Source organism: Furipterus horrens, unplaced genomic scaffold (genome assembly GCF_987537825.1).
Source record: "Furipterus horrens unplaced genomic scaffold, mFurHor1.1.pri manual_scaffold_3, whole genome shotgun sequence".
NCBI classification, from domain to species: Eukaryota; Metazoa; Chordata; class Mammalia; order Chiroptera; family Furipteridae; genus Furipterus; species Furipterus horrens.
The window spans coordinates 195,673,352-195,695,607 of NW_028327173.1; the positions used below are offsets into that span (position 1 = coordinate 195,673,352).

Genomic DNA, 22,256 nt, shown 5'->3' on the forward strand with positions numbered 1-22,256 from the left:
GAAAATTTTACCCTTTGTGACAGTATGGAGGGACCTGGAGAACATAATGCTGAGTGAAATAAGCCAGTCAGAGAAAGACAAATACCATGATGTCACTCATATGTGGACTCTCATGAACAAGCTGAATAAGGAAAATGAGGACAGACTCATAGATGGAGAGCAGATGACAGCTAGTGGGTGGGGGATGTTAGGAGGTGGAGGGATTGAACAAAAAGGAAAAAAGACTCATGGGTATCGACAACTGTGGTGATTGCTGGGGGGACAGAAGAATAAGACGACTAAATGGTTATGGAAAAAAAATACAATAAAGATTAAATTTTAAAAAGGCATCAATCAGCTGCCCAAATATTTGAACAAGGCAGAAAGGATGTTTTAGGGAAGTTACAAGAGAAAAAAAAAATGTCAGGAATCTATGATATAATCCTTACCTTATCATATTGGCATACAACAACATTTTCTGTATCGAAGAGTTCCTGTCCTTCCTCATCACTCACATCATCTTCACTATTTAGGGGCTCCTACAAATAAAAAGGGGGAGTTTATTTTTTTTATACTTTATGCACTATTAGAAAGGGGTCCTTCTAATATTTGATGAAAATAAACATAATGATTTTGATGCTCTTTGAGAACCAAGGGCCTGATGATGCATATATGTATATCACAAACTGCTAACTGGCTGCACTGACTTAGTCAATGTTACTGAAATTCCAGGAAGAAATTAAATACATCAATTAAAGTAGTTAAGCTATATCCTCTAAGTCTGAAATGATGTTTAATTTTATTTCCTTTATTCTTTCAGAAGAGCACGGGAAGATAATTCTCTATAATAACTGTTGAAGATGTCTGACGTGGATCTTCTTTCTTAGGTTTGAAAATGTGAGCATTTAATGGTATAATGGCTTTATGTACCACCAAGGAAAAGAAGAAATGATTGAATAGCTTCTCTTTTCAAGTTTTTTTTTTTAAACCAGAAACTGACCTCTTCTACCTGCCCATCTTCAGCTCCATCTTTTTCTTTGTCTTCCTCCTCATCATCATCATAATCTTCTTCTTCATCTTCATCTTCTTCAGAGGACGTGTCCCCAGTTCCATCCACCTGTAACACCAGTGGAGCCTGCTGCTGAGCGGGCTGGGCCTGCGCTTGCTGCTGGCCAGCTGCAGTCATCTGCGCTTGTGCTGGTGTCGGTGCTGCCACTGTTGTAGGTATAACTTGCGTCTTATTTCCTGTAAATAAGATTTGCTGAGGCTGGATAATGACACCTGTCTGTGGTGAAATCCCTCCAGGAAGAGGAGCCAGGACCTAAAGCAAAAGAAAACCAAATAGTAGAAACTAGTTAAAAGGATCAAGTAGCTCAGTTTCATTACTGGTACACAGAAATAGGCCCAAATGCTGAAGAAACACCAAAAAGCAGCCATCTCATACAAGTTAAAACTACCAAAGCACAAAGAAAGGTTTAACTAGTGTACTGATCCACTAAATCTCCTTTTCTAAAGATAACTGCTCCACTTGTCAAGCATTTGCTATGTATATGCCATATTGAGGCCAGGAGTTATACAAGTTAGTAGCTTATTTTCTTAATGTAAGGAAAGGTTTAGTAGCTTTCTAAACTTGTAGTCACCAAAGGGCAAAATCTGAACCTAGGCTTTCTACTTCTGCTCTTATTATGCCACACTGTCTCCCTATGAAGAACACTGCACTGAAAATCCACACTTCTGAGCTGTAGTGTTAATATAACATCACACATATAGATATAGCAGAAGCAAGCTGTTTAACCTCTCTTGGCTTTGGTCACCTCACTGTTAAGAGTAGGATCAATGGCTTTCAATCCTGGCTACAAATGATAACCACCTGGTAGCTTAAAAAATATTGATACATAGGCTCTACTCCTAATATTCTGATTTAACTGGGGTAAGATGAAATCTTTTCACCTTGTTTAAAGCTCCCCAGATGATTCTAATCATCCAACCACAGCTGAGAGCCACCAGATCAGATGATTTCTAAAGTTCCTTCCAACACCTGCATTCTAGGATTCTAAAGTAAACCACAACTTTAAAAAAACATATTAACAAATATTAATTATATGTTATAATGAACACATTTATAACTATGTTCATAAATAAAAAGCACTGAATGGCAATTACTTCTCATTAAGTTCAAGGAATGCAAACATAATGCGTATTTCCCTTAATTTTACAGATAGATGGTATAATAGACAAAAAGTAACTCAAAAAGAGAGAAGATGTAATAGAAATATGATAATGGTGTTATGAGAACATAGGACAGATTACTAAATTCAGCTTGGGGAACAAGGCATGGTCTGAGAAGCCTTCCTAGTAGATAATACTTGGATTCTATTTGTGCTTTGGGAGATTAGCCAGGCTTTTTTGTTTGGTTTCTTTGGTGGGAGTAAAGGGCACTGCTAGAAGGAAGGCCAAAGGCGGCTTTCTAAATAGAAGAATAACATCAAGTGAAATCCAGAAGTAACAGCAAGACAAAATTTGGAAAGTTATAAATACTCTGGATTAATGCTGCTCCTCTGATCTGACCTCTATCGTGGTACTATTATATTAACATTAAGTGTTTATTGTCTCTTTCTTAAAGTACCTAAATTCCTCAAGATAATAACCATCTCTCTTTTATCTTTGTCCTCACAGTAACACCAGGCACATAAGCAGGTATTTGTTAACAGCAGCTGAAGCAGTAAACAACTGGAAGTGTGGCAAAAATTAAACCCCAGGATATCAAAACACAAGATCAAAAAAAATAAATAAATTCTTATAAACCATGCTGAGGAGTTTGGACTTTTCCCAATAGGCAATGGGAAGATTTTAAGATTTTTTTTTTAGAACAATAACTATAAAGTAGTAAGGCCGGGTTAGGAGGGCACAATATTAGAGGCAGAGAAATTGACTGAGGATAATACAGTATTTTTAGTGAGTAATTATGAGAGCATGAACTAAAGAACTAACAAAAGTCAGGAAACTAAAGAACAACATAAACAAATGAACTAAAATAGGACAAGGAGCAGAATAGCAGTCAACAGGGGGGAGGCAGGAGGGGTTAGGGAGAGAAGGGGGATAAGGAAGGGAAGGGTTTAGTCAAGGAACGTGTATAAATGACCCATGGACATGGACAACGGGGAGGGATACGATTGTGGGAGAAGCGGTGGGCGGGGTGGGGGAGAGCAATGGGGGAAAAATGCGACAACTGTAATTGAAAAACCAAAAAATAAAAGAGGAAATAAATAAATAAATAAAATAATTCTTTTTAATTGTAAAAAAAAAAAAGTCTGACAAAACTAGTTTCAAACATTAAGGAACTATAAATATATTAGAACTTCAGCCTGAAAAAAAAGGAGCTATTAAGAATTGGTAGGATTTCCTGATACTTCGGATATTGGAGTTTTGAAAAGGAAAGGAAGGACTCCATACAGGTCCTTCCAGAAAACAGCGTAAGTATCATGAAACTAGTTTCATGCCTGCCTTGCTCACTTCTCAACCTCCAGTCCCTTGCAGAAATCTTGATACACAGCCACAGAGTAAATGCCTACTGAATGAATGCTGAATAACTAGCTTAGGAGGCTGGATGGAGAGTGGTAAGTAGAGATAACACCAACTTAGTCTTAAACATATTGAATATAAATTCAGCTGTGAGTTATACAAAAACTTAGAACGGGTCTTTTACCTGCTGTATAACAGGAGCCTGCACTCCCCCAGGCTGCATTTGCGGTATAACCTGTTGTTGCAGAACCACTGACTGCTGAGGCTGAAAGATATACTGAGCACCATTTGCTGCTCTGACCACTTGAAGAAGCTGGCCTAAAGCAGAAAGTATGTATTCCAAGTTATCATTTTAGCAGTTACCATCTCAAACAAATGAATGCACAGTGAATGTCTAACCAGCAAAGGAATTACCCAAAGTCTACAAGTTTTAAGGGCAGTCATCCATACACAGTAACTATAATCCTTAACTTCTCTGACATCCATCCATGTTCAAATACATTTCCTTATTTATCATTCTTACAAAGTTCTTTTCCAACAAAGTTCTAACAACAGTTTATGAGAGTTAATTAAAAGCTTACATTATCTTTGCTAACATGTTAGGAATCATAATCAACCAATATGTCAGATCAGGGGCTATTAATTTTAAAATATTTTTTTAAAAATGGAAGTATAAAGTTCATTAATATCTTGAACCAAAGCACCATAGTCCAGTCTGGTACAATTTTATACATATATAATGGTTCCATTCTTTCTAATTACCTGAATTTGTTAATATCTGTTGAACAGGAGTCACACCTGCAGGGAGTGCCAAGGTAGCAGCTGTTGCAGCAGCACTCTGGAAAAACGGAGGGAAAAATCAAAACCATCCATATGCATAACAGGGTCTCAGTTTATCTCTGGCATATTTTAACAGTATTTGAAGTTCATCATCTAGCATGTACTAAAATGAAAAGTTCTAACAATAAGACTAAATTCCATTTTATAAAATAGTACAATAAGACCACCTAGCATAAATGTCCTACGTAATTATTTCAAGCAATTAAGTTGAATATTATAATTGGTTTGTTTTTCCCTGGAAAATGTGCTCTAAAAAAAAAAAAAATCTCACCCACACTAATAATGCTATACAATACATGAAATTTCCATTTCCTTATTTCCTTTTCTACTCTGATTCTTTGCTCCAAAAACCTTATTCTAAATTAACATAGTTGTGGCAAAAGTGTAGTTATTTTAGACATTTTAATTTTTTAACTTATACTAGAATCAACAGGTCTCTATAAAAAATTTGTATCAGAAGACTGTTTTGGAGTATGGCTGGCAATTCTAACATGCCATTGGGTGACGGCATTGGCAATGTATCTAGATAAAACATATTAATAGTTTTATTCATTAAAAAACTTTAAAATCTTCAAAAACTCACAAACTTTAATTTCTACATTTTAAGAGTTGGTATCTGACATTAAAGTTACAAAAATATACATGGTATTATACTCTGGATTTCTTTAAATCCATAAATTCTTGCTTTACTGCTCCTGGAGGCTTCTCCCCTACCTCCGAAAGAATCATACCACATTCTTACTATTTTTTAACCCTATGCTCAATGCATTTCCATGTATCTCACCATAACTATATATAGGTAATTTTCCTCCCTCCCTCTTCAATCTTTTTTAAGGTAACGAGCCTTCATATAACATAATCTAATCTATACATTTTTTATAAACACCTCTATTTGAATAAGCTTCAAGAAATAAATAAAACTGTGCCTAAGAGATGCTAATGCAGTAGTCAATAAAACTTGGAAAATTTATTCAAGTAGGTTAATAATACAACTACTACCCAGACTAGGCTCTAGGTATAGCTTTCCAAGAAAATATGCTTATTGTTGTCATTCAACAAGCCTAAGTAATTTTGACATCTTAAGCCTAAAATTCCCACTGGTCCCCAGAATCCAGCTATAGCCCTTCAGCCTCTCTCTATGCAATGCAGAATACCCAACAACTCAATTCCCAATAAATCTAGCCTGGGTAGGCAAATAAAAGGTATTCTAATTTTAAGAACATATGTTAATATTGCTTATTACTGCACACACCTCTGCACATTCAAGTTGCTATTAATATTTGTTGAGTGATGTACCATACCAAAAACATCTTTCATTAATGTTCACTAAAAATTTATTCTTTTGTGAAATAGCCATACCATAAATGCATTAGAGAAATAATTCTTTTTAAAAAAGTGCAAAACTGGTTTGATATAAAGTACTATGTTTTGAAGTTCCCTGAAATAGCTCTCTACCTAATATCACTATCCTATATACTTATAAAATTACATGACTTTTACTTATGTTCATTCCCAAACATATAGAGCTATTACAAAATCAAAACTGTTTTAATGGATATCTTTACATCAGAAATAACAATGCAAACACTCAAAATACTTTTAAAGTGCTTATACTGATTATGTTTTCAGAACATACAAAAATACATGGAGCAACCACTAAAAACATTAAGTAAAATGCTGAAGTACACATAAATGCTAATATAGTTTATTAACTGAACTTTCTGGCCTCTGATCTGTTGAATACACACATTCTTTAGAATCAAAGAGACTTAACAAATTAGTAAGAGATAGGCCATTGGTTTTGCCCAGGCCTCTAAACACTCTCCCCCACAATACTTAAAATTCTTTAAAATTAGATGGGCCAACTGCAAGTTATTTTACCAAACTTTCTGTTTTAAAATGACAAGTTATTCTCTTAATAAACAGTCTCAATAGTACCAACTGCAACATGAATCCTACGGTGAGACTTTTATTTTTAAGGGTGAGGGTTAGAAACAAATGTGGGGCCTTCTACGTGAAATAAAATTTTTTAAATAATAATAACTCTTGTGAGAAATATATACTAGCCATGGGATTTGGGATTTTCATAGAAAATAACTGATTCCAGCAACGTGAAGTGGAAGTACAAACAGATATTCCTGATATTTTTGTGAATTTTAAAATTGCAATTTCTACCACCATGTAATACTTGCAATTCTGACAAGTTATGAATTTGTAAGGCTGGTATACACATGAAGAAGTTATTTGCCTAGTAGGTGAGCCCTGCTTCCTCTCTGGCTTATGAGTCAAAAATAAATTTTCAGGTTCGCTACTCATCACTCACCAAACAGAAGTGACTTTTTTAAATATTGCTCTTTCAGTTAAAAAATAAAAAACCAAAACCTTGATCTCAAAATCTCATTGCTAGCACTAGATTACAAAATCTTTTTAAAAATAATGATCCATACCTTTAAAGATTTGGCTGAATTGAAGACTATAATGTGAGAGCCGAGACATCAGTAACAATCTCCATAAACAACCCAAAGAAAACCTATTTCTGGGAAAGTGCTGGGACAACTATTCTGTTTTATTATTATTTTTTTTAATCTTAAAGGATAGAGGTAAGAGGTAAAGATTTCCTAAGGATATGAAGAGGGTTTTTCAGTTTTACTGTTATACTATCTACATTTAATGGGAAATATTATATGTCCGAAGTAAAATTTAAAAACTTCGCTACCTATGAAGTTCAGTGGACATCACTTAAAAATATCTAAAGTCTAATATATAATAAACACAACTGGTTAAAATGCATTTTAAAATAGCAATTTATATATTGTAATAAAATTTATTAGGCTCTGCTACTGTTAAATCCTGGCAAAAATTTTTATATGTTTGATTTCAAAAAGTTATCTTGAACTACCTAAAAAAATTTTTTAAGTTTTTGATTCTTAGAATTCCTGGTCTCTTGTAATAAATGGATCTTAACAGAACTTCTGCAAATAAACTATACTTTTATAATACGTTTGGTAAGTCCTCTTTTCCAAAAATAGCAGTGACTGAAATAGGTCCTACAAAGCATCATTTCTTTGGTATTTTTAACAGAAAACTGCATAATTTTATGAACCTCAATATCTAAGTATCAAGCTAAAGTTTAGATTTGCCTCTAAATCCAATATTTAGGAAACCAAATGAAACAGCCATTTGCTCAGGCCTTGAATAAACGTTGCTAATGCACGATCTACCTAGGCATAATCACAATTTGGGTTACAGTAAGTTGAGCCAAACACAGTACTTTGTTCTAAATCTTACCATGTTTGATGCATTCATATGTTGTATCAACTTAGAATCAGGAACAATAACTTGTGGCGCTGTGGCTATAAAAACACAAGCACACATGCAAATAAGGAACCAGGAAACTATTTCATAATCATAAGAACAGCAGACAATGCTGCAAATTTTCATGTTCTACACATTTTCTGCATTCAATTGCACTCAACCATTTGATATCTCAGATTGTTATAAATTTCTATGGTAAATAACAGCTGTTATAATACCCACCTTCTACTAGAAAACATCATTTTAAAAATTTTTGAGTACCAATATCTAAGGACTCAAGAGAACCTGGAACAAGTAGTGAGATACCTATCACCTAAACATATACATTTCTGTGCATTCTTAAACAGGCAACTGTTCAGCTAACTTAGCATTAATGACTTAAAGAGTGAGCTCAAAAAGTTAGAACTATTTTTTAAACCTATATAGCCCTTTTCTCTCAATATGACATTTGCCAAAATCTTAAGTAACTTCCATCAACTTTTTAAAAACACAAATCAAAAATAATGGCGGACTTCCAGCCAAGATGGAGGCCTAGACAGACACGTTGGGTCTCCCTCCTCAACTAAGAAGAAATACAACTACCTCAAAATTAGAGACAACCAGGAGTTCCAGAAAATCAAGCTGCATGGAAGTCCAGCAAACAAAGATATAAAGAAGAAATACTCATCCAGACAGGCAGGAGGAGCAGAGCTGGGGCGGAGAGGACACAGTGTGGCGGCGGCAGCAGCAGTGCCAGGCTGGAGGCAAGCGCAGTAACACGTTTTAAAAAGTAGGGAGGGACACCTGGGGAGCACTCCCAGCACCAGATCAGACTGCACAGCTCACAGTCCCAGCGCTGGGGACAATAAAGCCTCATTGCTTCTAACTGTGCAAACCAGTGGGGGTTGGGGCAGAGAAGAAACTGCCAATCTCTCAGTAGAGTCCGCATGTTTAAAGGGCCCCCACAGTCCTAGAACGTCTTCAGACCCACCCACTCTGGGTACGACAGCCAGGGTAACAGCTAGAGGGGTGCCAGTCCCATATGGGAAGTGGGAGAAGTGCCTGGAAAGGGGGTGAGTGCTGAGCAAGCAGCACTGTTCCCTCTCAGACCCCTCCCCCTCATACAGCACAACATGGTGAAACAGGTCGCCCTGCACTGATGAATCCCTAAAGCTCCACCCGTTACAATGTAACAGGTACAACAGCTCTACCTAAGACACAGAGACAAAAAAAACACAGGAGCCTGTCGAGATGAGGAGACAGAGAAGTATGGCCCAAAAGAGGGAACAGATCAAGGTTCCGGAGGGAGAACTAAGCGACAAGAAGATAGCCAACCTAAGAGACACAGACTTCAAAACACTGGTTATAACAACGCTCACAGACTTGACAGATATGCTTAAGTACAGCAAATGCAAGAAGGAAGAAGTGAAGTCTATGCTAAATAAAACGAAGGAAAATCCACACAAAACCAATGGTGAAGGAAGGAAACTGGGGTTCAAATCAATGATTTGGAATGTAAGGAAGAAAAATAGTCAACCAGTAGAGAATGAGGAAACAAGAATTGAAAAAAAATGAGGCGGCTTAGAATCTCTGGGACAACTTTAAACGTGCCAACATCCGAATCATAGCAGTGCCAGAAGGAGAAGGGGAAGAGCAAGAAATTGAAAGCTTATGTGAAAAAATAATAAAGGAAAACTTCCCAAATTTGGTGAAGAAAATAGATATACAAGTCCAGGAAGCAAAGAGAGTCCCAAACAAGCTAGACCCAAAGAGGACCATACCAAGACACATCATAATTAAAATGCCAAAGGCGAAAGATAAAGAGAGAATCTTAAAAACAGCAAGAAAAAAAGAGAGTTACCTACAAAGGGGTGCCTATAAGACTATCAGCTGATTTCTCAAAAGAAACTTTGTGAGCAAGAAGGGACTGGCAAGAAGTATTCAAAGTGATGAAAAGCAAGGACCTACAAACAAGATAACTATCCAGTAAAGCTATCATTTAGAATGGAAGGGCAGATGAAGTGCTTCCCAGACAAAGTAAAGCTAAAGGAGTTCATCATCACCAAGCCATTATTATATGAAATGTTAAAGGGACTTAAGAAAAAGAAGATCAAAACTGTAAACATTAAAATGACAACAAACTCGCAACTACCAACAACTGAATCTAAAAAATAAAAACAAAATCCAAGTAAGCAAACCAGAATAGGAACAGAATCACAGGTGTGGGGATCATTTGCAGCGCTATCAGCTGGGGGGATGGGGGGGGAATAAACGGGGAAATGGTGCAGGGATTAAGAAGCATAATTGGTTGGTACAAAATAGACAGGGGGAAGTTAAGAATAATATAGGGAAGGGTGAAGCCAAATAGCTTATATGCACAACCCATGGACATGAACTAAGAAGGGTGGGATTGCTAGAGGGAAGTGGGGTACTGGGCAGAGGGGAGCAAAGAGAAAAGAAATTACAACATAATCAATAAAATATACTTTTAAAAATAATGGCAACATTACTTAAGTATAAAGAGAACTGTTTGATTCCGCAAATTTCAGAAAATAACCAGATAAACCCATTATCTTAATATTCTCTGAGTGAAGAAAATCAAACTTTAATTTATGATGACTTAAAATCCTAGTGCCACGCCTGAAGGCAATAGGAGGAACAGTCATCAAAACAGATTAAAAGGATAAAATTATTTGATGCAAGATACAGAATAAAAGCAAGTATTAAAGTCTTATTTGATATAAACAGTAAAATGACCGAAAGACATTTCTATTGTGCACTGTCGTCTATACTCTCAAATGAGGCAAATAGGTAACTAAAATAATCCTTTCATTTACCTTCATTCCCCTCTCCAATAACAAGATTTACAAAACTCGAGTGCCCACAGCGTTTTACAACTGCATAGTCTGCCCTCATTGGCAGGGAACAAAGTCAGATAACCAGGAGGGCTACTACATACACAGCACACACAGCATGGGTCACTTGACAAAGGAACAATTCACGTCCCAGACAGGACAAAGCTGAACTGCTTGATATTTCATCATGCTACTCAGATCAGCTCACATTTTAAGACTTGTAAATTATTTCCGGAACTTTCCATTTAATATTTTCAAACCACGGCTGACTGCAGGTAACTGAAACTGTGGAAAGTGACACCAATTATAAAGGAAGGACCACTCTAGATGTTTGTCATGACAAAAGCACTTACTATATGTAATGGATCAAACATCTTAGCCTTTTCAGGGCCCAGATATTCCTCAGCTCAGAAATGTTCTAAGCATTCACAAAGCCTCTCTAAGGCTTCGGTGAAGCAAAAATCTATAAAATGACTTGCAGAGTACAAAGCAGTATGGACACAGTCTTTAAATATTTGTTTTTTCTTACCTGAAAACCAAGAAATATAAATGAAGATATGTTATATATCCACTCTTCCCTTCAAAGAAATCTAATTCAAATTCAATTTCGAATGCCATAAATTATTAGTGAATGGAAATTTCAGATTGCCAAAGTATAGTTACAAAAATCCTCCCATGTTTAAGATATAGTTATAAAGACTAAACTCAAATATGTTTCTGAAGGAACAAATCAGTTTCATAAAGAAAGCAATGATTTTATTATATAAAACAATGAAATCCTTAGTAAATAAACCTTTATAGATCTGACTTATTTTAGGAAATCCAACACTTATGTAGCCTTCTCAAAAGAAAGTATCGATAGGCTTATCTGAGTTATGTTAAGCTTTCAATAGTGAATTACTTGTTTATCATTATTATACATATAGAATCCATTTTATACAAATTTATGTGTTAATACAAACACATATACCCTCCTCAACCAAAAGAAAGAGAAACCCAGAGTATTTCTCTTTTTAGAAAATTACAAATTTTATTTCCAAGTTCTAAGTAGGAAAACATATCCAGTCTCACCTTGCTGAGCTGTAGGAATAAGGACCTGCTGAGTCTGAGCTTGCTGAGGTACCGTAGGCTGTGGCTGAGCTTGCTGGTGGTGGTGGTGATGGTGATGCTGCTGTTGCTGGGTTTGATGCTGCTGTTGAACTTGCAATAAAAGCTGCTGTTCTTCTGAATGAAACCCGTCTACTGCCCTAGACTGCATTAGTTTATTCTCCCATAACTAAGGCAAAGAACATTAAAGATTTATAAGTGAAAATCAGAGAAGATAACTCTGGACCTATATACTTAACATTTTATTACTCTGATAATAAACTATTTTCAAAACTGATACAGCCACAAAAACCAAAAAACCTCTGATTCTTACCCAAGTGTATGCAATAAAAACTAATTTTTTTAGTACTAAACCTCATTTTTGCTATCTTAAGAGTACTAAAGAGTTTTTGGTTCTTTTTCTATCTTCAACATTTTACAGTTAACTCCTCAGTTATCAAGCAGATTTTCCTATCATCAAATTTTTTGTAATCAAAGAAAATCCTTTTTCATATCAAGTTTATCATTAACTTTTTATGGAAATCTTTCCTTAATACGATGTTTTCTAATTTTTTTTAATCCAAGGATATGCTCTTTGATAAAAGAGAGATGGAGGGGGCAAGAGGGCTGGGGAAGCATCGACTGGCTGCCTCCTACACACGCCCCGACTGGGGATCAAACCAACTGATCCACCCAACCAGGGCCAATGTTTCCTGTTAAATAACATACAACACATAAATACATCCTCTCTTGATTTGAACAATGAGAAACATTAGAGGCAATCCTCAAGTTAGAAAAACCCAACTTTCCGTCTGTCTAATCCTGCATAAAAAACAAAATGCCCAATGCTGCCCTGGCCAGGTGGCTCCGTTGGTTGGAGAATCGTCCTGTGCACCAAAAATGTTGTGGGTTCCATTCCCTAAGGGCACATACCTAGACTGAGGGTTCGATCCCCACTAGGGGCATGTAACAGGAAGCAAGCAACCTATTGATGTCTCTGTCTCTGTCTCTCTCAAATCAATAAACATATCCTCAATTGAGAATTAAAAAAAAAAAAAAAGTGAAGAAAACTGCCTAATGCTGTTAGAGGAATTCTCAATCCTCCATACTTGTTGAATTTCCCCTCCCTCTCCCATTAAGACAAGAACTGACAATCCTTTTCTGCTTAAGACACTTCTGTTTTTCCCATCTCACCCTAATTTCTATGACAAGAAAAAAAAATCAGCCCTGGCTGGTGTGGCTCAGTGGATTGAATGCCAGCCTGCAAACCAAAAGGTCACCAGTTCCATTCCCAGTCAGGGCACATGCCTGGGTTGCCGACCAGGTCCCCAGGTTGGGGCATGCAAGACGCAACCAAGCAATGCATCTCACACACCAATGTATCTTCCCCTTTCTCCTCCTTTCCCCTCTTTGAAAACAAATAAAATCTTTTTTTAAAAAAATCAGAAGTGGACAAAAGGAAGAAGAAAATGTTTACAACTATTCCATCCTTCCTAACACATTTCTTCTCCACTAGGTAGTACTCAATCTAGAGAGCATGAACCCTTGTAAAAAACTGCCAAAAAAAAAAGTCAAACTGTTCCTTAAACATATAAATTAGATTTAATTTAGTTATTTTGTGCACAAGGACCTATACATACTTGTGTTTTCTCCCCTAGAATCTAATCTTGGGATATTGCCTAAATTACCTGAGGCTTTTGTCAGATCCATCAAAAAGCTCCCTTTGCCATACTTCAGGGGATTTTTATAATCTCTTGACACCTCCATCTGTTCAAGTTCTATCTAGATTTGTATTTGCATGCTACTAACAATTCCAGCACATCTCTAATGATTTAATAAAAAAATAAACTAAAGGTCAATTTCCCAGAGCAACCATTCCCCTAGCAGGCTCAGTATTTAGCTTTGTCTTGAAGGCTATTGTTACAGAGACAGTAACAATATCTATTTCGTGGGTTGTTGTGAGGCCTAAATATCTATGTAAAACATTTTTCACAGTCTAGCATAAAGTCAGTGATCAATAAATGTTAGCTATTATAATTACAGTGGTGGTAACATTAGAGCATTACACCAGAAGTCAGGAACCCCAGGTAGTTCTTGTTTGGCCACTAATTAGCTTGGTGGACAAATCATTTACTTTTCTTGGGCACTTTCCTCAACTAAAAGAGAACAAATTGAATTAGATTGTACTTCTAAACTCACTCCCAGCTAATAAATCTAAGTCTCTGCAAATCCCAGACTAAAGACAGGTAGGGGTCTTCCTAGGCTTACAAAGGACTACTTTTTTGAGACCCCAAGTTGTGCCTGTTTCATCTCTGTAAAGTGGGCACCTAGCATAGCACACAGTACTAAACAGGCACCTAATACATTCCATAAAACCTAGCTTTTGTGAACGAAAAATCAAGGTGAGAAAACTGTATTATTACTGCTTTAAGAAAGTTTTTAAACCATAATTTTCTAAATTTAATGCTTCAGTTTTATCACCTCCAATTGGTCTACCCACTGCAATATGACCCATCACATGAAACATCTGTGGTAACCGCAAATTTGAAATGAATACATATTATGTGCTGCTAAAACGCTGGGTACCACCAGTCACCTAACCTTCCAAGCCAATGACCTATGACTCAGAATCCATCCCAAAACCCCATCATTACTGTCCGTTTCCATTTCGAAGCATTGTTCCAATCTACCCCTGCTGCTATGGCCCTTGCTCAAGTCCTTTCTCCCACCACTAATACTACAAAGTAATGACTGAGCTCACTGAGCTCCCCACATCAAGTCATACATTCTAAAAATACGTATTAAGTATCTCTTACATGCTACACACCGTTAGTGGCATTGAGAACAGACAGGGAACAAGTTGAACAAAAATCCTTGTCCTCGCAGAGTCTACATTCTAGTGGAAATTTGTCTTTACAGTTGGTCCTCTATAAATCAGTGGTCCTCAAAATGCAATCCTGGGACTGACAGCACCTGAGGAGTTGGTAGACATACTAACTCTCAGGTGCCACCCCACATGTACTGAATCAGCAACTCTGGGGGTGGAGCCAGGAATCTTTTAATAATCTGTCCAGGTTATTCTGATGAAAGCTAAAGTGAGAAGTGTAGCTTTAAAGTCTCATCTAATGCTTTTCAAACTTCAGATTACAACCCTCTAATAGATTATCAAAAGTCAATTTGGATTTTTTTTAATGCAAATACAAACAAATACAAAAATATATCAGCTTGTACCCTTATCACTTCAGACTCTCTGGAACAGTAGTCCAAATACCGCATTTTAACTAGCACCCCAGAAAAATCTTTCTCACTCTAAAGACCAAGTTCCACGTGGTATATATTAACTCTCCAACCACTACTATAATTTGCGTTCTATTTCCTAATGGTGCCAAAGTACTTGCAGTTCCCTGAATATCTCTCCTATCTGAACCTTAGTCAACTACTCCTTATGACTGGCAGTCTTCCCTCCTAATTCCCCAAACAATGCAAATGTCAGTTACACAACAACCTCAAAGAAATTCTCACTGTTTCTATACCTTAAGAGATATTTCTCATTTTTAAAAAGTGTTAACACTTTTCATATGAAGTCTACCATCTCTATTAAAGAACTCCATTAGGGTAGAGACTATGTCTTACTCAAAACTAACAAAATGACCAAGAGTTTACCAGACATTTAATATTAATTCAAAGTAAAGAAAAGAAAACAAATTATTGTTTTCTAGAATAGTGTTTCTCTATAAGATGCTACTGACATTTGGGGCAAGTCAATTCTTTACTGTACAGGGTAGTGCCGCTGGAAAGTGTATAGAAAATGCAACATTCCTGGCTCCAACCTACTAAATGCCAAAGGTGTCCATCAGTCATTATGATAAGCAAACATGGCCCCACACATTTTCAACTGCTTTGGGGGGAGGCAAGGAAAAGGGGTGTTGGAGCAGTCCACTGAGAATCAATATTTATTAAGTACCAAATACTGTTTCAGGTAATGTAAAAAACAGAAAAATAGTACCATACAAATATTTAGCATTAAGCCTGTAATATCAAATAATGTGAAGTTCAAATTAGTTGAACATTCAATTTCATTTTTTACATAATTTTATCAAAATATACCATTTTTTAAATATTAGATGTTTAAAATAACCAATGTAATACTGTTTAGGCAACAGTAAGCATATTAAAACTACTAAAGACCACCAAGGATACTGAATTGTTATTTGTTTGTTTCACTTAGAAAATAGGAAATACCCTTTTCCTTCCTCATTTTTATAGTACTCCTCCCCCAGCATAGTAGTTATTGTTTTGGGAAGCTCTGCTTCAACAATCTTTGCCAGGTCTCTGAAATTCATTTTCTGTTTCCCAGTGATTCAGATGTGCATCTGTGTATATAGTAACTAGACTAATAATGAATACTTACTTTGTGAATACTTTTATATACAGACTCATTTTTCACACACACAAAATCCTATCAGATAGACACTATTATCTCCTTTTTACGGAAAAAAAGAAGCCAAGGAACATGAAGTTATTTAAGTTATCCAACATCACCAATAGCACGCAAACTTGGATACAACCCAGACCATGTGATGCCCTTGTTTGCAGTCAGGGATGGAGTTGGAGAATGCAGAAGGAAGGTCGTCGAAATTTTGTATCTCTCACTTGCTTCACCTTAATCCCAACTCTGATCCAAGTCTCTGATCTCTAAATTGTGCTGTTGCTATCAGGACAGATCTAGTCACAGCTCAGGTACCTTTCTTTTTACTGATAAGCATTACATATGTCATCTGGTGACAAAAGGCTTAAGTTCAAGTTTCTGTCATTTGCTAAATGACCCTATTAATACAGCACATTCTCTCTGAGCCTACTTTTTGACATTCTAAAATGTGATTAGATCTATTACTTCCTGGAAGTATGCTAGGCTAGAAATTCTGAAGGAGTCTCCTGATTTCACAAAACATGTAGCTCCTGGATAAAACATAAAGAGAACTGCATTTCATGGCTCCTTAGAAATGATTACTTGGGAATAGAGCTTTCCCCAAAAGCAACAACAGATTATTCAACCTATGGTCCAAGTACTTACATATAACTAGAGTATATTTTGAACAGTGGTTCTCAGTCAGGGGTCGTTTTGCCCTCCAGGGACATTGGGGAAATGTCTGGAGACACTTTCAGTTGTCAGAACTGAGGGGTGCTACTGGCATCTAGTGGGCACAGTTATGCTGCTAACCTACTATGAATAAGACAGCCTTCTCTAATAAAAAATTAACAGGTCCAAAATGTCAGTATTGCACGGCTGAGAAACCTGATCTAGAGGCAGATAAACTAAGTTGCAGATTTGTCCCCAATTGAGGAAATTATTCTCATTTTGTTTTACTGAGAAGAAAGGCTATGTTTTATATCTCCCATAGTGATTGCTGTTTGGGTATGGGCAGGTCTGACAGTCTAGAAATCAGGATGGTTTTATATTCACTTTAAACAGGATTTCTAGACTATCATTCTCACCCACAGTCATGTACCAATCCAAACACAATTTATATTCAAATATTTACTGAAAGTGAGGACTATGTTTTATGCTTTTTTTCCTATCTCTATAGTTCACACAATAAAGTAGGCCCACGGTGTTTAAAGAGATAACCTCAAGAATGAGGTTGAATTTTTTTACTTACTTCCCTTCCTGCATTATCTAGATAAACTTCAAATTACATGTACTCTCATTACTCATTTTACTTCATAATCTAATTCACCATTGTATCCTTCAAAGCCATATGGAAGCTTTTGATGAAAGTTTGCAAAATGGCCAAAAAGGAGGAAGGGGCTAGGGCTAATGACAAAGTCCTTTATAAACCATAAAATACTAAATTAATTTTAGTTTTAATTAGCAAGAATGTCTAAACCTGCAAGGTCCAGTACAGTAACCACTAACCACACAAGGCAATTTAAATTGAAATTAATTGTAATTAAATAAAAATTCACTTCAGTTCCACTAACCACATTGCAAGTGCTTAAATAGCCACACGTGGCTAATGGCTACCATAATGGAGAACACAAATATATAACACTTCCATCACCACAGAAAGTTCTATTAGATAGTGTTGTCAAAATGTTAAAACTAGACCACCTCCTTACACCACACGCAAGAATAAATTCGAAATGGACCAAAGACCCCAAAAAATAAAAATCCTAGAAGAAAACAGAGGCAGCAAAATCTCAAACATTGCTCGCAGCAATATTTTATTGGATATATCACCTCAGGCAAGGAAAACAAAGAAAAAATAAATAAACGGGACTATATCAAACTAAAGTTTTTGCACAGCAAAAGAAATCATCAACAAAATAAAAAGATGACCCTCAGAATGGGAGAACATATTCAACAACATATCTGATAAGGGGTTAATATCCAAAATTAATAAAGAACTTACAAAACTCAATATAAAAAAAAAAACCCAAGTTTAAAAAATGAGCAAAGGACCTGAACAGATATTCCTCCAAAGAGGACACACAGACGGCCAATAGATATTATATGTAAAAATGCTCAATGTCACTAACCATCAGAGAAATGCAAATTAAAACCACAATGAGATATCACCTCACACCTGTGAGAATGGCTACCATCAATAAATTAACAAAAAAATAATTAACGGCAAGGATGTGGAGAAAGCAGAACCCTTTTGCACTGCTGGTGGGAATGCAGACTGGTGCAGCCACTGTGAAAAGCAATATGGAGATACCTCAAAAAATTAAAAATGGATCTGCCTTTTGACCCAGCGACCCCACTAATGGGAATATATCCAAAGGAACCCAAAACATTAATTCGAAAGAACATAAGCACTCCTATGTTCACTGCAGCGTTATTTACAATCACCAAGATATGGAAGCAGCCCAAGTGTCCATCAGTAGATGAGTGGATAAAACAACTATGGGACATTTACACAATGGAGTGCTATTCAACTGTAAAAAAGAAAATTTTACCCTTTGTGACAGCATGGATGGACCTGGAGAACATTATGCAAAGTGAAATAAGCCCGTCAGAGAAAGACAAATACCATATGATTTCACTTATATGTGGACTCTCATAAACAAAATGAACAAACAAGGAAAATGGAACAAGCTCATAGATAAAGAGCAGGATGACAGTTTGGGGGTAGAGTTCAAGGGGTGGAGGGTTTGAGCAAAAAGGAAAAAGTACTCATGGACAACAGTGTAGGGAATGCTGTGGGGAAAGGGGACATAAGGGAACTAAATGGTGATGGGAAAAAATACAATAAAGATTAAATTAAAAAAAAAAAACTAGGACACATTCTGGAAATTCTAATGAGATCTTGAAGAAATTAGTGCAGAGAATTAAAATAAGAACTCATTTTAGTCTAACAATGTTTTTAATCCACTTACAACCCAGAATAGAAAAGTTGTCCCATTTAAAAATCAAAATTATTAAACTACTTTGTTCAGTTAGATTCTGAAATCACATTTGTTATTAACCAGTTGAATTAAATATTTAATGAATGCCAATCACATATGCCAGGCACTGTGGTAGAAACTGGGGACTCGAAGTAGACTAAGTCACAATCTGAATTATTAAAAACTAACCATTAAACAAAAAATCAGTGCATAACCTACAAAACATGCATAATTACTTATATATTATATACTATATATTGTACATGTGTTTCCGTATATCTATCTAGCTAGCTAGCTATATACACACACACACATAATATTTTAAGCCAAATATAATTAAAAATGCAGGTGGAGCTATTTTGTCTCAAATACAGCTCATTCTCTTTGGAGAAAAACGCCTTGATTCCCTTGGGACCAGTAGGAAAAAACAATTCCCCAGAATTTGTGAAAAGCAAAAGCAGACAACAATCTGGACTGACTACTAGTTTGACCTGGAGTAAATTAAAGTCTTTAGAATTGATTTTCTACACCTAAAAGTGTGTGCCTTCTACATAAGGTCACAGGACAAGAACAACTGAAAATATTATGAGTAGTAACATAAAATGTAAAATATTCATTCCATGTAACATAAAGGAATTGAAGTAAGCTTATTCTCTTATTCATTTCCCCAAGATACTTCATGCTGTTGGAGCAGTTCATACTGCTCTTCTTCCAGCTCATATCTCAAAGTTGGCATCCTTTCACATTTTTAGATCCCTAATCTTCAGTTTCAGGAACCATTACATTTCTCTCAAGATAAATATATCCTCATCTCACTTAAACCTATGTATTTCTCCTTCTTTACATAGGCAGGTTCTTATTGAAAACTCCACAGAAACTGCCCAGAATAAGTTGCCTAAACACTCTTAAGATATATTTCATCACCATAATAAAGGTGAGATTTGCTTATAAGTTTCTAAATTACAACCTCCACACTTCCACTGAATGGATAAGTAAGATGACAACAAATGTTCCTTAGCTTTCATTAACTGTGATAACTTATTTCTACATAGCCTTAAATGAGCTCAGTACCCAATTTCTAAGCCAGCAGTTTTTAAATGTTTTGGTCTCAGGATTCTTTATCACTTGTAAAATTACTGAGGGCCTCAAAGAACTTTTATGTAATAACAACTAAAATTCTTTTAAGAAGTTTACTAATGTGTTTAAAAATAATGTAGCCATTACAAGTTAAACATACATATTTTAATAAAAATAATCATTATGTGCCAAATAAAATTGAGTAAAATATGGCTTAAAGGACAATAGCTGGAGTCTTATATCTGTTTCTGCATTCACTTTGTCATTTGATTAAAGAAAAAAACCTGCCTTCCCACAGCTAACTAATCTGGAAAGGAAAAAGTACGTAGGTCATGGTTTCTTAAAAGTTAGCTGCAATGTAGAATCTGCAACCATACACCAATGAACTTGACACAGTCTTTGATTAAAATCAATTAACTTATCTTTTACTTTGAACAAATTCTGCAATACTATGCATTGGTCATTTGGAAATATGAGTTCAGTGAGTTATGCAGATATTCCAAATGTTAACACATTTCATCACAGAATATCAAACACTTGCATTTCTTACATATTTTGACCCTTAAGTAAATATTTTTTTAATATTCAATACATGAAAATAGGGAGCATCCAAAAATAACTTCTGCGGCATATGTGCATTTAAGTTGAGAGTTGAACTGGTCCCTTTTTTCACAGAACTCCACTTTCACTGAAAAAGTGACAAACTATGATTACTTGAACTGGGCAATTGGTCAACCTCATGGACCCCTGAAAGAGCCAGCGGGGAAACCCAAGGAGTCCATGGACCATACTTTGAGAACCACTGTCCAGGGCAATAAGGCAAAAATATTCTGTAATTCATGAGTCATTACACCATAAAAAAAACACAAACGCTAAATAAAAATATCTAAATATTTCTGCTTAAATCCAAGGAAATCCGAAAGACAGAAAACCAGCTCCCGAAGTAAAATATATGATAAACCCCATTATTTGGCCAATATAAAGAATCAGACTCAAGAACATAAAGTTCTTTTTTCGAATACAGTACACCAAGACCATTAAAAAAAGAAAACTTACAGATGTCAAGTAATTAGACCATAAATGTAGAATATTAGCTGTCCATTAATAACAATTAATGCTACTGCCAGTCATTCTGCCAAGCTTTATATATGGTTATTACATTTAATCTTCAAAGCAAACCTGTACAATAAGTAATACTAATTTCCATCTCACATATAAGGGAACTGAAACACAGTCTGCCTAAGATCAGAAGAATCATGGTAGAGTGGGGATTTAAAACCAGCACCCTTCACTTAACTATACTCCTCCTACAACAAAGTCATGTGTCCATTCTATGGAAAAATTATGGATTTGTCTCTGGCTATAAAGAAAATTTTTAAAAAGAAAGGGAGTAAACTCACAGTTTTTAGTTCCAACAGAACTTGTTCATCAACTCCATCATCCAAAAAGATGTCTCTCACATCATTAATAACATCTTCAATCACAGATCTGTATAATTTAGGCTTTAAATGAAAAATAAAAGACTGTTGGAAAAATTCATTTTTCACATATTAAAATGTGTAACACATTCTCCCGAATTCAATGTAATACGATATTAATTTTTCCAATGATTTACACTTATTTTAGAAGATATAACTTTAAAGATATAGCCATCCTAGAAATATCATTTGCCTTAGTTAAAATGAATTATTTGATGACTGCCTATTTCAATAAAAGTTTTAAGACTATTTAATGCAATTCATATACAGAAAAGGTTCTTATGCATATACGGTCATACAATTTTCAGTTATAATTTCCTATGTTGTAGGCAAATACCTAATGTGATCCAATGCTTTATGGGTTGCTATGTTTGGTTCCTACTATTCCTTACTTGGTTTGACCCCTATTATATCTCATAACCTGGCCACCAAGCCTTAGACTTTAGAGAACCTTATGGTACTACAGTCATTTGCCTGGATATAATCTAAGCCCAATGAGTGTTCAAAGTTTAAAATCATCTAACTTCTGTTTTTGTTACCCAGTCTGTACTTTTAAGAACATCCCATTAAACTGGTCTCAATATCCACAACAGGCCTCAAAATCCCATAGGAACGCTGATCTCTTTCTCCAGATTTCTCTCATTCTATAACTGCTCAGTTGAGACTATGGAACAGAATCATGAATAACCCTGATACTTAGTTTTTAAATTATTACTACTATTATTGTTGGTTA

The 22,256-nt window shown here is 35.7% G+C and overlaps 1 protein-coding gene and 1 non-coding gene across 2 annotated transcripts in view; both read right to left on the minus strand.

Annotated features, from left to right (window-relative positions):
- Positions 1-22,256, minus strand: part of GTF2A1 (general transcription factor IIA subunit 1) — a 40,935-nt gene that overhangs the window by 14,451 nt on the left and 4,228 nt on the right. The window contains exons 2-8 of the mRNA XM_090271266.1: positions 21,446-21,547; positions 11,562-11,766; positions 7,630-7,694; positions 4,264-4,339; positions 3,686-3,819; positions 980-1,300; positions 429-518 (exon numbers count right to left, since the gene is read on the minus strand). Coding sequence (XP_090127392.1) covers positions 429-518; positions 980-1,300; positions 3,686-3,819; positions 4,264-4,339; positions 7,630-7,694; positions 11,562-11,766; positions 21,446-21,547 — 993 coding nt within the window. The remainder of the gene's footprint in view (positions 1-428; positions 519-979; positions 1,301-3,685; positions 3,820-4,263; positions 4,340-7,629; positions 7,695-11,561; positions 11,767-21,445; positions 21,548-22,256) is intronic.
- LOC150017125 (small nucleolar RNA SNORA79) lies at positions 10,160-10,303 on the minus strand. The gene has a single exon (XR_016510351.1). It is a non-coding gene; the product is annotated as a small nucleolar RNA SNORA79 (small nucleolar RNA).